General features: G+C 46.5%; 1 protein-coding gene and 1 pseudogene across 1 annotated transcript; one reads left to right on the top strand and one right to left on the bottom strand.

The window, feature by feature from the left end:
- Nucleotides 1–6,779: 6,779 nt before the first annotated feature.
- On the bottom strand, nt 6,780–8,751 carry LOC147977514 (transcription factor bHLH167-like). Its single transcript, XM_087545781.1, has 2 exons — nt 8,599–8,751; nt 6,780–7,515 (listed from the first exon to the last, which is right to left on the bottom strand). The coding sequence occupies exons 1-2, from the start codon at nt 8,749–8,751 to the stop codon at nt 6,979–6,981; spliced, it is 690 nt and encodes a 229-aa protein (XP_087401907.1). The 3' UTR covers nt 6,780–6,978.
- Nucleotides 8,752–9,856: 1,105 nt separating this feature from the next.
- LOC147977513 (uncharacterized) lies at nt 9,857–12,343 on the top strand (annotated as a pseudogene).
- The last annotated feature ends 4,932 nt before the right edge of the window (nt 12,344–17,275 follow it).

Here is a 17,275-nt window from a genome sequence, read left to right as displayed (position 1 = left end):
CAGTTTGAAGTATCGATGAGATCTGCCACCCTTTGGATAGCATTGTTCGCTGGTCTTGAGATAGGTGACATAGATATAGTACCTGGATCCATTTGTCATTCCAAACATCAATAGTAGCGCCATCTCCAACACGGGAGATCAAGCCGGTTCGAAGGGCTTCCCTTCGTGCGATAATGGCTTTCCAAGTGGCCGAAGCCGACTTGGGTAAGGCTGCATGCATAAAATCCGTGTCTGGAAAATACCGTCCCTTCAATACTCTTGCACAAAGGGAGTTAGGGTTCGTGAGAAAAAGCCATCCATGTTTCCCCAACATGGCAAGATTGAATAAATGTGGGTCTCTGAAACCCATGCCGCCTTTGCACTTGGGCGTTGCAAGCTCCTTCCAAGACACCCAATGCAATGATCTTTTGTCAAGAGAACTGCTCCAGAAATATTTGGCCATAGGAGCCGTCAAACTCTTACAAACTTTTTTAGTTAACAGAAAGGTACTCATTGGATAGGTTGGAATTGATTGAACCACTGATTTCGACAATGTCTCACGACCTGCGCAAGCGAGTAATTTTTCCGACCATCCCTGCATTCTAGCCCTGGCTCTCTCACTGATGTGATCAAATGTCCCACTCGTAATCCGGCCGACAGCAGTAGGGAGACCCAAATACTTCTCATTAAACGCATCAACCTGGATGTTCAAGGTTGTCTTCAGAAATTGCCTCAGATCTGTGGGAGTATTTGAACTGAAATATATGGCACTTTTTTCCTTATTGATACACTGACCCGAGGCCTCCTCATAAATCCTCAATATGTCATTTAACCGGAGAGCACTTGGATTGCTTGCATTAATGAAGATGAGACTATCATCTGCAAAAAGCAAACGGGTAACCCACGGTGACCTATAGCTCACCCGTAGTCCCCTATCAATGGTTCCTCCATTGTAGTATTTCAACAATGAGGAAAAGCCTTCGGCACACAATAGAAAAAGATATGGTGATACCGGATCTCCTTGTCGAAAACTTCTGGTGGGTGTTAAGTAAGGAAGTAGTTCCCCGTTGATTCGTACAGAAAAACGGACAGAGGAAACGCACTTCATTATTAGTCTGACAAAGCCCATATTGAAACCCAAACGTATCAATATAGCCTCGAGATAATGCCACTCAACACGGTCTTAAGCTTTCATCATATCAAGCTTAACCGCACAAGAGAAGTTCTTTCCCTTCTTTCTCCTCTTCATTGTATGGATACTTTCATAAGCCACTAGTACATTATCTGTAATAAGATGTCCGGGAACAAAAGCACTTTGTTCCTCACTGATTATCAAATCCATCAAGCTTCGTAGCCGGTTCGTTATAGCCTTAGCTGCAATCTTGTAAAGCACCGGGCACAAGGCAATGGGGCGATATTGTGTGATCGATTGGGGGTGACGTACCTTAGGTATCAGTGTTATCGACGTGTCATTCAGTCCTGTCGGTAGTTCCCCTCCATTAAGAAAGTCCAAAACTGCCAAGGTCACCTCGTTACCTAGAAAATCCCAGTGTCGCTGGTAAAACCCTGCAGTAAAACCATCCACTCCAGGAGATTTGGAGGGCGCCATCTGAAACAGCGCAACCCTGACCTCCTCTGCCGTGTAGGGTTTATTCAACTCATCGTTCATGGCCGGGGTGACTCTCTCCGGTACATGCGATAATAAAAAACTGGAGTCTCCCCAACCCTGGGAGCGATACAAATTCTGATAAAATTTTTCTACCTCTTCCTTGTCCTCACTTTCAGAAGCACAAGTGGATCCATCGGCACGTCTCAATCCTGAGATCCTATTCATTCGTTTGCGTTGGGCTGCTTGAGCTTGAAAGTAGGAAGTGTTTCGGTCACCATCCCGAAGCCATGAAACACGGGACCTTTGTCGAAGCCAGATTTCTTCCTGATGCAGGGCCTCCTTAAGTTTCTTGACAACATCTTTCTCCTCCTCCGTTGGACCGGTGCCAATGGACCGACAACGAAGACGATCCAGTCGCTTCTGCAATTGCCTAACAGAACGTGTCAGACTGCCAAACTCCTTGGAGCCCTAGGGTTCCAGCGTTGCCTGCAAGGTACTCAACGCGGACGCAACACCTCGGAGCCCTGGTGTGCGTTGTATGCCCCGCCAGGTATCACTTACCAACCGGTCATAATCTGCATGAGTCTGCCAAACGTTCTCGTATCTAAATTGTTTCTGTTTTCGTGTTGACGTTGGCAAGCTCTCCTTAATCTCCGCAAACACGAAACAATGGTCAGACTCAACCGAGGGAATATGTCTGACACGTATATGCTGGAAGAGCTGCCTGAAAGCTTCATTTGCAAAAGCGCGGTCGAGTCTAGCCTTCACGTTTGCTCCACCAGCTTGGTGATTATCCAAGTGTAGGCTGTTCCGGACCAGCCCAAGTCTTGGAAAGAGATCTCATCAATCACCTCCCGAAAAGCACGCATCTGATTTTCAGATCTCGCTGATCTACTAAAGTGCTCAGAGGGGTATAATGTCTCATTGTAGTCACCCATGCTCAACCATGCAGCATGTGGTAGCGTATAAAGTGTACGCAAGAACCGCCAGGAATGATGCCTATCTTCTGCCAGCGGAGCTCCGTAAAAACCAGTGAAACGCCAAGTCAAATCCTGAATATTACTCTTGACAACCACATCAATGTGATTCTGACTATAGTTTTTTAACTCGACAGATACATCTGGAGACCAAAAAAGACCAATGCCGCCGCTAAGGCCAGCACTGTCTACAGCAAAACACCCACTAAAACCTAGCGAGTACTTCAAATCCTCAACTCTTTTTGCTTTGATTTTCGTTTCCATCACAAAGAGAAGAGTGGGTCCTTCCAACTTCACAATGCTGCGAAGTTCACGAACTGCCTCGGGGTTCCCAAGCCCCCGGCAGTTCCAGCTCAAATAGCTCATTGCTCCTGGCAGGACCGCGACGCGGTCTCTGCCGAGTTTTCTAGAGTGGGTCTCTTTTTCTTCGTTTCACAGAACAGTCCCTCGCTCTCAGTTTCATTGCTGGCTGAGGTTGTATCATCTTTGCTCAAGCTTGTGCCTGCCCCATCCGCCGATGTTTCTCCATCAGTAAGAAACAAGGTTTTAGCCACTGGCCTATAAACCTGTGTAGGAGCCTCTTTACGTTTTGACTGTTGCTTGTTCTTACGCGAAGATGTCACTTCCTCTCCCGAATCCTTGTTGGTGCTTGAATTCTTGGTGGTAGCTTTACTTTGAGCACCTGCTCTCGGCTCCTTGGAGGAATTATCATTGGACCCCTGCTTCTTGAATTCATCCGGTGCACGCAGCGAAGGGCCAAACGGCAAGTTCCCTTTCTCATCACGTGAACCCGGGGTAGGGCAGTATAGATCTGAATGCCCCAATCTGCCGCAGGCGAAACAAAAGTACGGTAGCTGTTCGTACTGAATTTCATACATGTCCACCTTCTTTCTCCTGGCAGAATCTATCAGAATCCACCTCCTGATCGGTTTTGCTACCTCAATGGAAACCCTCGCCCGCAGATATCCGCCATTGTGATCAAACTTTACCAGTTGCGCATCCTTATCCATCTGCTTGGCTATTGGGTTCCACCATGCCTCATCCCTCAAATTGTAGGGTAGGTTTATGACCCTAGCCCAAACTTGCAGCCGGTCAAACCTCACTTCATCCGGCCTCATACACTCATCAAACTCAGCGAGCACCACAGCATTCTTGTTGATGTGCCATGGCGATCCTCCCCAAACACGGTCCCTGTCTCGCTGATTTTCAAACTCAGCCACAAACACGTTGATTCCTGCAGATCGGAATTGCAAACCACGTGGGTTCCCCCACGCCGGCCGAAGAGCGTTGGTAATGGTCTGGATATGAAGCTGGTTCCGGTGCAGTACCTTCCCTGCCAACAGCCACTTCGCCGGTCCTCCCTCGATCCGATCGTCAAGAACCAGAGGAGTCGCCTCTTCTTCAAATATATCGAGCTTTCCCAGGGCCTCCTCTAGTTTCTTCCTCGCACCAGCACCCGCCTCGGGATCGCTCCCTGCGGCGCCACGGCCTGCCATCTGCGCGCCCTCCTGCGCACACGTTCCGCTTCGCACCGGCGATGAATCCCCGGGCGAGATCTTGGTTTCACTCCGAAACCCTAATCGCCTTGGGCGCCGCCAGAGCTTTTAGGGTTTTGGGTGTGCGTATGTGAATACAGGCGTGTCCTGCTGTCGTACGTATGTACGTGAGGATCGATCATGCGGACTATCGTGGGCCACCCTGTTTAGCCGAGCAAACTGTGCGGAGGCGTCCTGCAGGGTTGGGCCAGGCGTGGCTGAAAAGGACTGACCCTGATGCACTACTCTTGGCCCACCCTGATGCACTGGGCCTTTTTACTTGATAGGTACTACTAGCAAATTTTTCCAGCCGTATTCCTGTGAATACGGGCCAGCCCAATGGGCTCCACCCCTGATTGTGGCCATTGACCCGACCACAAGAGTCGTCCCCTCACTGCTAGATTAACATAAGGATGCCCAAATCCACTGCCGCCAGCCAGCCACAACTACGCGGCACTCTTGCTGAAACCGCCAGGAGTCACTGTCCAAAGCCCCATGGTACAAGCTTGCCGTGCAAGGCGGGCCGGCCAGAGGGACCCCCCGCCAAGTGAGGCAATGAGCTCGTCGCCACCATCCACCGGCAGGCTTTGCACGTCAGCCTCATCTGACGATGACGTAAGAGAGAAGAGGGAGGATAAATGGGCAGCAACGGCTATTATTTCACCCAAAACGCCCCCCAGGAGTGGATCCGGCTTGCATGCTCCCTTTCCATGCTCCCATCCGTGCTCCCACCTCATCCAACGGTTATATTTTTTCCTTTTTTTTTCTTTCTAATCTAATCATCTCCCCCCTGATTTTAAGGGAGTGGGACCGGGCTTTATTTTGTTCCAATCAAATCAAGCCACGTATGCGGGAGCACGGATGGGCACATGGGAGGGGAGCAGGCAAGTCTCGTCCCCCAGGAGTGACACATGCGTTTGTTTCTCGGTCCCAATTATGAACAGTAGTTACAGAGATCATAGAATGCTATAAATGCCTTTGATTATCTTCTCCCTGGTGTGAACTGGAACATAATAATCCCTCCGTTCCAGCATATAGGGCATATTGATTTTCATACAAGTCAACCATTTGAATGTTTGACCAAGATTATTATAGAATAAAATAACAACATCTGCAATACTTACTAGATAAAATATAAAACTACTTTTTATGATTGATCAAATTATATAAATTTTGTATTGTAGATATTGATATTTTTTTCTAAAAACTTTATCAAACATGCACTCGTTTGACTTCTGAAAAAACAAAAACACTTTATATAAAGGAACAGAGGGAGTAACATTAAGTAGTAGATGAGATTTGCAATCGCGTGGGCTACATTCATACATTAATAATGTTGTTAGCAATCGTGTGAACCACATATATAAACTAATAATGTTGTTAGCAATCATGTGGGCTACATATATCCAATAGTATTGCTGTTAGCAATCTTGTGTGCTACATATAAATACTACTCCCTCCGTTCCATAATATAAGAGTGTTTTTGACACTAGTGAGTATCAAAAACGCTCTTATATTATAGGATGGATGAAGTAATAATGTTGTTAGTGTTAGCAATCACGTGAGCTACATATATGCACTAATAACGTTGTTAGTGTGGCTGTTACACACGTGTATGTATAGACACTACGTACACAAAACACACAAACACTATCATTCACAAAATAGAAAAGAAAAATAGAGTTGAAGGAAAAGAAAAATAGAGTCGCTATCAACATACTCCCTTCATTTCAAAATATAGTGCGCCTGCGCTTTCCAGGTCCAACTTTGACTATAAATTTAACCAACGAGACCAACTGCGACGGGAGAAAAAAATTATATAATTGAAAACTTCTTTCGAATACGAATTCACTGATATAATTTTTGCTCCCGCCACAATCGATCTTGGTAGTTAAATTTACGGTCAAAGTTGAAGCACGTAGATAGAGAAAGCACTACATTGTGGAATGAAGGGAGTACTTGTCCTATCGACCATAAGCGCGCCAAGCAACTTTTAGCAGCTTTTATTTATTATAAAGGGGGGCTGTCTTTCACAATCTTGCACCCACGCCTTCCAAACCCATCCTCTAATATATCGATCATACTCCCTCCATTCCACAATGTAGTGCTTTCTTTATCCACGTGCTTCAACTTTGACCGTAAATTTAACTACCTAGACCGATTACGGCGAAAGCAAAAATTATATCAGTGAATTCGTATTCGAAAGAAGTTTTTAATTATATAATTTTTTCTCCCGCCGTAGTTGGTCTCGTTGATTAAATTTATGGTCAAAGTTGGACCTCGGTAAGCGTGGGCGCACTATATTTTGGAATGGAGGGAGTATAGACAAGTAAAATTGCCCATTTAATGATCACGTGCTGATTTCGACGTCTGTCTCCACATAGGACCAAACTAGTTACTCCATGGGAGTTGAGATATGGACTGACAAGGCAGTGAGATGACTATGTGCGCAACATTGGAGATGGAGGCGGAGCACGCCGCAGAGGAGGAGATACTCCTCTACATGGATGAGGTCGAGGACGGGGAGGAGGAACCGGAGCCCTCCTACGCGCCCGTCCACTCGGTGCCTGGCATCGATGTCGTAGACATCTCCGATGACGAAGATTAGGTAGGGTGTTAGGTATGATTTATTTTGTATGCTTTGTATGGATCTAGGGATTGAAATATGATATATTCGAAAGCAGTGTAGCAAATTTAAGGCATGACTGGTTACTGTTTGTAAAATATCTCACATCTTCACAAAGGAGGAGATATGCAGGTACTACATGGCTACACTAGTAGATTTCAAACAAACCTGAAGCTCACTCACGAGCAAAGTAGAGCAGTACGAAGCTAAGCTAAGCTGCCGCGACTGATGAAAAAGCAACAAAGAGAGAGATCATGTGAGGAGGACCGACGACGAGACGGCGGCTGCTGCGGCGAGGCCGCGGAGCCGGTGGGCGGCGCGGCCGGCCTCGAGGCCGATGCGGGGGCAGAGCGCCTGGGAGTGGAGCGTGTAGAAGATCTTATCGCCGACGACGGAGAAGCTGGCGCTGAGCACCTCGGCGCCCTCCTGCTCCAGCACGGCGATCACCTGGTGCAGCCGGAACGGCCGCCCGGCCTCGCTCGCCAGCGCCACGTCCAGCGTTCCGTCCTGGTGCCGAACCTCGATCACCGGCAGGGCGGCCGTCTGTGCCTTGTAGTCGCCGGCGGAGACTGAAGATGAGCAGCCAGCGGTGCCGCCGGAGAAGACGGCCTGCTTGCGGCGCTTGAGGTGGTCGATGCGGCCCTTGAGCTGCTTGATGTAGGCCGTCGCGCTGTCCAGCTGATCCAGCTGCGTCGCCGCGTCCTGCACAGACACAACCAAAGCCGTCGTCGTCAGACCATGCGAATTGATGAATTTGCGCACACACAAACAATCTTGTGCTTTTAGTGGCTAAGTAAAACAAAGAAATGATCCACTGATGTACAAAAGAAAATTAAGATTTTGTGTGGAAGAGATCTGCGATCTTGTGTAGGTGGGTGAGATGATTATTGTGAAGACATCTTTTGAGGATTTTGTTGACCACAATGTGTAGTTAAGCTCAAGGCTAATCCGATTCGGGACGTGGAGCGAATGAGCGAGTGGTACAATGATGAAGTCGCTGTCTGATGAGCGAATCAATCTTCCACGTGTGGAAATAAAAATCTTGCTCACGTTTGTTGTGCACGTCGCCACCACCAACTAATTTAAGCCAGACAATAATTCATCTTGAGTGGACCAGGGAAGTACTGGTGCTCCACATCACATCACACATGTATTTATTTGTCACTTTTCAGAAAGAAAACAGGTCTAGTACTATATTATGTGTACAGGCAGCTATGAGTAACAGTGACGTTTTTTTGTTTGTAAATATGCTGTATTATCTACTGTGTACGTATATGTTACTACTGTTCGGTAATAGTGTCGGTGGTCAATTATGTGTGTGTCGTCCCCTGACAGCGGCATGAGTTGGGCTAATGAATCTGCCAAGAAGCGCCTTTTACTGCCGAATCAACAGAACAGGAGTGGAAGAAGAGAATAGTTTGATGTTTAACGTAGGTAGAAGCGATTGGGTTGAAGCGTAGGGTTGGATTGATTGAAGGTGGGACAAGGCTGAGGTGAGGTGGTGGTTGAGTTGGGGGTGGGAGGCAAGGGGAGCTTATTTATACAGCAGGCCGGACGGACGGCGACTGATGATTACTTAAGAAGTGGATGCAGAGTAAAGGAAAAAGAGTGATCACGGTGAGCAGCGAGTGGTGGTGGTAGTCAGAGGTCAATCCCCTCTCTTCTTGTCCGGGTCCACCCAAACGTGTTTGGTTTCGTGTGGGTCCCACCAACCGATGATCCTCCGCTATGTCAAATGGACTACATTTGCGGCTGGGGTAACGCTTTACCACCGTTTTTTGCCGAAAATCATGAAATACGGTCAATTTGGCGTCAAGCGAGTAACAAAACACACTAATTTAGAAATGAGCTGTGTCTAACAGCAGAACTGACATGTGGGCCCCATCTGTTGGGTCGACGTGACAAGGCAGTCGAGCCGGGGAAGAAGAGACTGCCATCCTCTGTTTCCATTGACCGGATCAGTGGGTACCTGTGGTGGCTGCTATCCTCGTCGTCGTACCTGTGGTTTTCATTGTGGATCCACATATACTTCACAAGATCATTGAGTAGCTACGTATGCATCTGATGACCACGAAAATTCTTATGCATCTCTAGAAAGTTCATAAGCTGAGTTGCATCTTGATTTTTCAGCTTTTGAGTTTGTTCTCCAGGTGCTACAAAATCATTGGTTTGGACTACACCGTCACTCTCATCCTTGATAATCATATTGTGCAAAATAACACAACATGTCATAAGCCGCCACAATGTTTTTGACTCTCACATCAATACAACTCCACGAACAATTCCCCAACGAGCTTGAAGCACTCCGAATGCCCTCTTCACATTCTTCCTAGCCGCTTCCTGCATTGTTGCAAAGTGGCTTTGTTGTTGCACTAAGGGTAGATGCCGTCAGCGCGGAGGCAGCGTGTAGGCACGGTGGGCCGTGGCCCACCCAGAATTTGAAGAATTTTTTTCTACCATGTACTAATTTAGCCCAAAGGACTGTCCAAAGCCCAGCCCCAGCCGTCTAGGTTTCTTCTCGTGTGTGAAGGCAGCTCCGTGCCTCCGTCTCCTCTCTGGCTACGCCGCCTCAGCGGCTCAGCCCTTACCCGTCTCTCCTCCGAGCTCCGGCCACTGGTTCCCCTCCTCTCGCCGCTCCCCTCCTATCCCCTCCTCTCGCCGCTCGTCCCGCCCACAATCGCCGTCGTCAGGCCAGGAGAGACGAGACAGGGGCATCCGCTGCGTCTCCCCTGCAGACTGCGGCTGGATCGATCCTGTCGTGCTCGCGGCTGGCTGGACCCTGGACGCCTCTCCAGCCACGTCTCCCTCACCACCGCCGGACCAGTACTGTGTCGGACAGCCTCAAATCATCTTCCCCAACCTCCGTTTGAACAAATCAGCAAAGTGAGATTCCAAGCTTCCCCCCAAAATAGATGCTTTGCTGCTTCCAAATAAATTGATGCCCAGTCCAGTGTATATGAATTATGAATTGCTAGTAGTTGATGTCCAGTGCCCAGTGGCCCAATCCAGCGTATATTTGTACTGGTTTATATGCAATGGCCAATAGTTGATGCTTATATTGTGTAGAACTGATTCGGTATGCTGCTGCTACCAATGATGTTTTAATTTTGATATAATTGCAGAGCAGAACATGAAGAGGAATGGTGCCATTCTGGACCTTTTTCGAAAACATGAAGAGAAAGCGAGGAAGATTGCTACTGAACATCACACTAAAGATATTGAAAATGCACGGTGTCCTAATTCCCCACCTCCAATCCATTCCGATACGGACATGGATACAGATACTGAGATCGATGTTGAAATTGAAGATGCAACGCCAAGTCTTCCATTACCCGAACAGCCAAGTGCACATGTCTTTTCAGGTGATCCAGGGAAAAGAACTCCTATTTTAGAGTATGCTTTTAATGACCAAGATAGTGTTCGAAGAAGATACATTGCAAAAACTGCATGCCGACCATATGCACATGCTTTTCAAGTCAGGAAAATCTATGATAAAAATCGACATTTTAGTTTTGTTTGGTTTGAAAAGTACAGTTGGCTAGAATATAGTGTCTCAAAGGAAGCAGCATATTTCTTTGTGTGCTATTTGTTCAAAGGGAAAACTAATGGGGGCCTAGGGGTGATGCCCTTGTTAAAACTGGTTAGAGAAATTGGAACAAACCTGATGCACTGGACAAACATATGGGCGGTATTGGTAGCATTCACAACCAAGCTCAAGAGAAGTACAATTTATTTGTGACACCTCAAACGTCAATTTGTAATACCATGGTGAGGGTGTCTAAACAGGATCTACGTCTTTACAAGGCTAGGCCAACTTATTCACTAATATGCTTGAGGTTTCTTTTGAACCAAGGATTGGCATTTCGTGGACATGATGAGAGTGAAGAATCTAGCAATAGGGGGGAACTTTCTTGAACTTCTAAAATGGCTTGCAGAAAATGATGAAGAAGTTGATAAGATTGTTTTGCACAATGCTCCTGGAAACTGCATCTTGACTAGTCCAACGATACAAAAACAAATTATTGAATGTTGTGCTGTGCTAACTACAAAACAAATTATTGAAGATCTTGGTGATGAGCACTATGCAATCCTAGCTGATGAGTCTAGTGATGCATCTCATAAAGAGCAACTTGCTATTTGCATACGTTATGTTGATAAAGTTGGAAAGGGGTGTGAGAGGTTTCTTGGAGTTGTTCATGTTGCCAACACAACTTCCTTGTCACTTAAAGCTGCAATTGAAACTTTGCTTACCGATCATCATTTGACTCTTACTCAAATCCGTGGGCAAGGATATGACGGGGCTAGCAACATGAAATGAGAGATTAAAGGGTTGAAAACATTGATCATGAAAGAGTCGCCCTCTGCTTATTACATTCATTGCTTTGCACATCAACTTCAATTGGTTCTAATTGCCGTGGCAAAGGGAAATGAACCATGTAAATGGTTTTTTGATCATGTTTCTTACTTGTTGAATATTGTTGGAGTTTCTTGCAAGCGTCATGACATGCTTCGAGATGTTAGCGCTCAAAAGGTTCTGGAAGCACTTGAAATGGGTGAAATTGAAAGTGGAAGTGGGTTAAATCAAGAGATAGGATTAGCTAGACCCGGTGATACTCGGTGGGGTTCTCATTTTCGAACCATTCTGCACATTATTACCATGTACCCCACAATACTAGAAGTACTTGATACTATTGGAAAAGATCCTTCACAAAGTGGTGAGTGGACAAGAATACGTGCAGTGGCTTTTGCCTTGGAGTCAAAAGAGTTTGTTTTCTATCTTCACGTGATGCTTGTTATTCTTGGCCACACTAATGAGTTGTCTCAGTCATTGCAAAAGAGAGATCAAGATATTGTTAATGCAATGGCACTTGTTAGTTTGGCAAAGAATAAAATGCGACATATGAGGTCTCATGGCTGGGAAGAATTTCTTCCAAAGGTGACATTTCTTTTGCAACAAACATGGCATTGAAGTTCCTACACCGGAGGATAATTACGTGCCTCATGGAAGATCACCTCGGTATTATGAAGTCCAAACAAATGATGATCGTTATAGAAGAGAAGTATATCTTGGTATCCTTGATCAAATCATTCAAGAGCTTGACAATAGGTTTGATGAGGTTAATATGGAGTTGCTTATTTGCATGTCTGCTTTGAACCCCGCCAATTCATTTGCTTCTTATGATGCACTCAAGGTAATGAAACTTGCTGAATCCTACCCCCAGGACATATCAAGCATGGATTTGGTAAGACTTGAATTCCAACTTGATACTTTTATTGATGATATGAGACAAGATGATAGGTTCAGATCTATGCGTAATATTGGTGTACTCTCTGTTATGCTTGTTGGTACAAACAAACATATTCTCTATGATTTAGTCTACATGCTTATCAAATTGGTATTGGTCTACATGCTTATCAAATTGGTATTGATCTTACGAGTGTTGAAAGAGTATTTTCGGCAATGACTCTAGTGAAAAATAAGTTGAGAAATAGTATGAGTGATGATCTCATGAACAACTGTTTAGTAACATTCATTGAGCGAGATTTGTTCTTGAAAGTAAGCGAGGAAGACATCATTGAAGATTTCATGGCAAAGGAACGTCGTAGAGTTACTTAGTGTTATAGTTTCTGCATGCCTACATATGGGTATCTTTCATGTAAGACTATTTGTATTTGCAAGGTTGCAAATTTGGAATATTTGGGAACTATAATGTTGTCTGACTTGATTGGGCTGTTTGTATTATATTTTTGCCAATTATTGTATGTATGACACTTGGATTAGGTAGAATTTTTTTAGGTGTGCACACCCACCATTTCTTTCTTGGCTCCGCCACTGAAGATAGGTATCCCATGTTGTACTCGCGGGCCTTGATAGTGTAGTTGCACGGCGATGATTCCCCATTATAAAGCCTCTTGAACACGGGCAATCGTTGAAGCGCGCTGATGTCGTTGTGAGATCTCGGCATTCTAAAGAAAGCATGCCAAATCCAAAAGTCCGGTGATGCCACCACTTCTAGTACGATGATGACCTTTTTGACGTGGCCTTGATATATTCCACGCAAATCTTTATTTCTTTCTTTATTTGTGCACTAGCCCGCCACGCGCAAGCATCTGCTAGTATGACGATGATGCGCGTCGGTAGTGTTGCTTTCTATTCCGTTCCATTCCGTTTCACCACACAAGTGCAATGCGACAGTACAAACACATGGCCTGGCTTGATGACATGCATATGCGTGTGACTCCAACGGACACGCGGTTTCAGGGCCGGGTCAACGGAGCACCGCCGTCCAATTCCATTCCCCCATGGATTCTCACCTCACCTCCTCATTTTCTCACTCCAACGCTGCCTGCCGGCCAGATCGGGTGCCGCCCCGCCCCGGAGTTTGGTAATTTAAATTGCGTGCGACTCCTTGCCGGCCGGCCACTCCTTGTCGCCGTCGTCATCATCCCCGTTCCCAACAAGTACGCTCACCTGTCCGAACCCGCACACCTCTGTCGAAACTCCTCGCAACCATGCATGAAAGAAGCACATGATCCACAGAGCCACGTCCACGGCTGTCCTCAGGCTATCTTCACCACGCGCCCCTATCCTGTCCGGTCCCGTCCGTTTAAGATAAAAGAGACAAACCGGGCGGCCCAGCGCGCGGGAGTAAACGAATTTTTGTCCGTTTTGTGTCCGCTTTCGACCCATCCCCAGCCCAAGTTTGCGTCGCTTTTGGGGTGAAACGGACACTACGCGGACGCGCCGGCCGTCTGTGCGTGTCCTCCCCTGGCCCGCCCGTCGGTGACACATGGCGGGCCTTTTTCTATCCGCCCCTCCCTCCTTTCGGCCGCACCTCACTCCACTCTTCTCCACTCTTCCCCACTCTTTCCCTCGTCGCCGCCGCCGCTACCATTGCAGCTGTGCAGCTCGGACGCGCACTCGCCCAGCCCCTTTCCCTCGGCGCCACCGAGCTACCCAACCACGGCCACCTGGTTTGCGCACCCGCCGGCCGGATTTGGGGCGGATCCGGTCGGTCTTGAGCTCGTCCGGCTGTGGGAGGCTAGGCCGCGCCATGGACTGGCCAGGCACCTCGCCGAATGCCCTGGCAGGGCCGCAAGGCCACATGCAGGCAGTGGCTCCTCCTCTAGCCGCTCGGATCTGCACCGTCGGTGGTCCGCCGGCAGATACACGAATGGCGGCCGGCCGGACTCGGTGCTTGCCCAAAAGCTCGTCGGCTCACCGTTGCCACTCATTAAGTGCGACCACTGCCCAAAGATGGTCGTGCACCGCGTGTCTGCAACGCCGGAACATCCCGGATGGGTGTTCATCAAGTGCTTAAACGATGGGGGTATGTGCTCTTTTTAGCTTCGGTTTGTGCTCTCGGATTAGACTAGTTGTGCTAACTTCAAATTTTATTGTGTAGAATGGATGCAAGTTTTGGTATTGGGAAGAAGAGTACATCGATATATTGATAGAGCGAAATTTAGTACATGTTCGTGCACTTTTAGCTAGCATAGAGGCTATAGATGAGACAAGTGCACTTGTTGCTAGATTAGAGGTTAGACATGAGACTAGGTGTGAGGAAGTAACATCGACTTCTGGCTTGAAGAAGAAAGGAGGGTGCAACATCAAGCCTCCTCCACAGATCAACAATAAGTGCATCGAGAAGGCCCTAACCCAACTCAAGGGAGCAGTTATGGAAGTTGGGTATCTTCTAAAATGTATTGTTCTTATTCTTATTTTCTTTGGCCTCGCTTTACTAGTCAAAATGTGATGATATATTGTCATGTACCAAAAATGAATGATAAAAAAAGTTAAGAACTTGCAAAGAAAAATGCACGAGGACAGGATACGGCCGGGATGCGTTCGCGCGCTGGACACACGGCCACCGCATCCTAGGACACGTCCGGACATGACCCCAAATCCCTATCCAAACGGACAGAATCCAGACAAAACGGACGTCCGTTTGGGATCGTGCGGTGGAGTTGGCCTCACAACAAGTGTCCAACCACAATAGCAAGAGACCAGAGGTGGGTGGGGTGTCTTGCCATCTATCACCGCCACGGCTGTCAGACAACCGTGTGGCACGGTTGTCAATGGCTGGAGCATGTAGGCACCTACGAGCTGAATCAAACATGCGACTGCCATAGCCAACCCACATCCATCAAGCTTCCTATTTAGCGCAACCCTCCCGCCAATCCGGATGGATCCAACTGCAAGGTGACTCTCATCGCCACCACCGCCTTCTGTGATTGTGGCCGTTGACCCGACTTCACATGGAATCCTACAGTCTGAGCCCCACGGTACAAGCTTGCCGTGCAAGGCTGGCAAGGTGGGCCGGCCGAGGGAATCTCCCACCAAGTGAGAGGATGAGCTCGTCGCCGTCATCCACCGGCGGGCTTTGCACATCAGCCTCATCTGACGACGGCGTAAGAGAGAAGAGGGATGATAAATGGGCAGCAACGGCTAGGATTTCACCCAAGAAACGCCCCCCGGAGTGGAGTGACACACGCTCCATTTCTCGGTCCCAATTCTGAACAATAATGACACAGGCGCCTATCTTTCACAATCATGCACTCACGCCTTCCAAACCAATCCTCTAATATATTGATCATATGAACAAGTAACAATGCCCAGTTAATGATCACGTGATGATTTCGACGTCTGTCTCCACATAAAACAACACTAGTTACTCCATGGGAGTTGAGATATGGACTGACAGGGCAGTGAGACGACTATGTATGCACTCAAGGCAGAGCAACGTATTCCGTGACACCCCGGGGATGTGACACAGGCTGTGTCTGGACTTCCTGTCGATTAGTATAACCCGGTTTGTTCTGCATGTTTTTATTTTTTATATTTTCAACACAACCCCCCCCCCCTCCCCCCCCCCCCCCGCCCTACCCCCACCCATTTTTTAAATGTGTTTTCCTTCTACATTTCAGTTTTCTATTTAATTTCTTTTTGTCTTACTACGCTCATTTAAAACTTTCTGGTGTTGGAGTTAATATACGAAAAACAAGTACAAGGGAACAAAATTTGGTCACATCACTATTGGGCCAGTACCCTAAAACGGGATACTCTAAACACCGACGGAATAGCTTAAAATGGCATGCATGTCCTGTCGAATTAAGCCTTTTCTATGCTTGGTGTATGCTAGGCAGGACAAAAAGAAAAATAGAATAGTTAGCCACTTGATAAGGCCCAAAGCGCGTATAGTACTGGTACACGATCACGGCCGGCAAATATTTTAATCACACTTTGATCTCTCAATCTCCATTGCTAAGCTGCCGATTTCATAACAACATATTGACGGTTGATGCTAGCGCGTTCAGCAGAGAGTTTAAAATTATGGTCTTGACTTTTGGTCGCCACGAGCTATGCAAAACTATACATATTTGCGTTCACACTCTATATGTAATGTAGACCTGACCGTGACGTGTGTAGGAGTTGTCAATTCACCTAATTTCAGCACTTTAGCATAGCTAGTGGCAATTATTTTAATGAAGATGTAGTTGTGGCAATTAGTTCACTGAAGATGTAGTAATGCGTTTATGATTTCGTTCGATGTAATTAAGATGACGAGAGTGACACAATAACAGTCAAATTAAGCAATCACATGTGGCATTTCATCACCTCGGCCCGGGAGAGATCCACTAAACACACCATAGTTTAAAGTCGTAATCTCATGATCTTTTGATCAGGATATCATGTTTGTGGGCATCAGAGCGATGGAGAGGCTGGGAACCTCCTTTAAAAAAAGTCATGCCAAACTTGGCACTTTGTAAAAGTTAACATTGTTATCCAAGTGCAATATTTATCCATTTAAATCTATGAGGGGGCTGATCCACATGTTGTTTTGCATAAAGTTATTTTTTTACATTTAGCAGAGCTATTGTTGTGAGAAACAATCACTATCGGAAAGAATCCAATAAAAGAGTACTGATATGAAAAGAAGTAAATACGGCAGTCACTTCCACGCGCCAAATAAAATACATAGAAATGGACGTGTAGATTGATTCCTTCCTGGTGACTTTTCGGCCCAGCCCAATCACCCTCTGGCGACGAGGAAGAAAGCGAAGTGGAGCATGGGTCCAAACGCCATCACATCTTCATTCGGCACGTTTACATGCATTTAACATCGACCTAGCTCTACCTTTCATGTTTCATCCATCACTTCTCTTTTTCTTTTGGAACATAAACATTAATATATTTGCTGAGTCAATACGTAGTATATATTCATCTTTTTTGGCGGGTTATATATATTCATTTGTTAGGCACGATTCATAGTTTACTCGATCTTTCTACCATACGCACCCTGACATCCACATATATTGTCTTCTGTTTCGTACAAAGTTTCATTAGTTTAGAAACTAGAATTTGCTTTTTGTCAAAGAATTATTAACCTAACTGTCAATGTCAGGCCAAAGTATTGATGTTGAAGGTATTTGTTCCTTTCCCCAATTAATTTGTTCTCAACGTGCAAGTGCAAAATATACGAGTCTGAGAAAGGCCTCATGCATCCACGAGGTCTAATTTCTTTAATCTGGCCGGAACCACTAGCTA

This window comes from Triticum urartu, chromosome 3A (assembly GCF_056163025.1).
Source record: "Triticum urartu cultivar PI428250 chromosome 3A, HENAU_Tu73, whole genome shotgun sequence".
Classification (NCBI taxonomy): Eukaryota; Viridiplantae; Streptophyta; class Magnoliopsida; order Poales; family Poaceae; genus Triticum; species Triticum urartu.
This window is presented reverse-complemented; position numbering and strand designations above follow the sequence as displayed.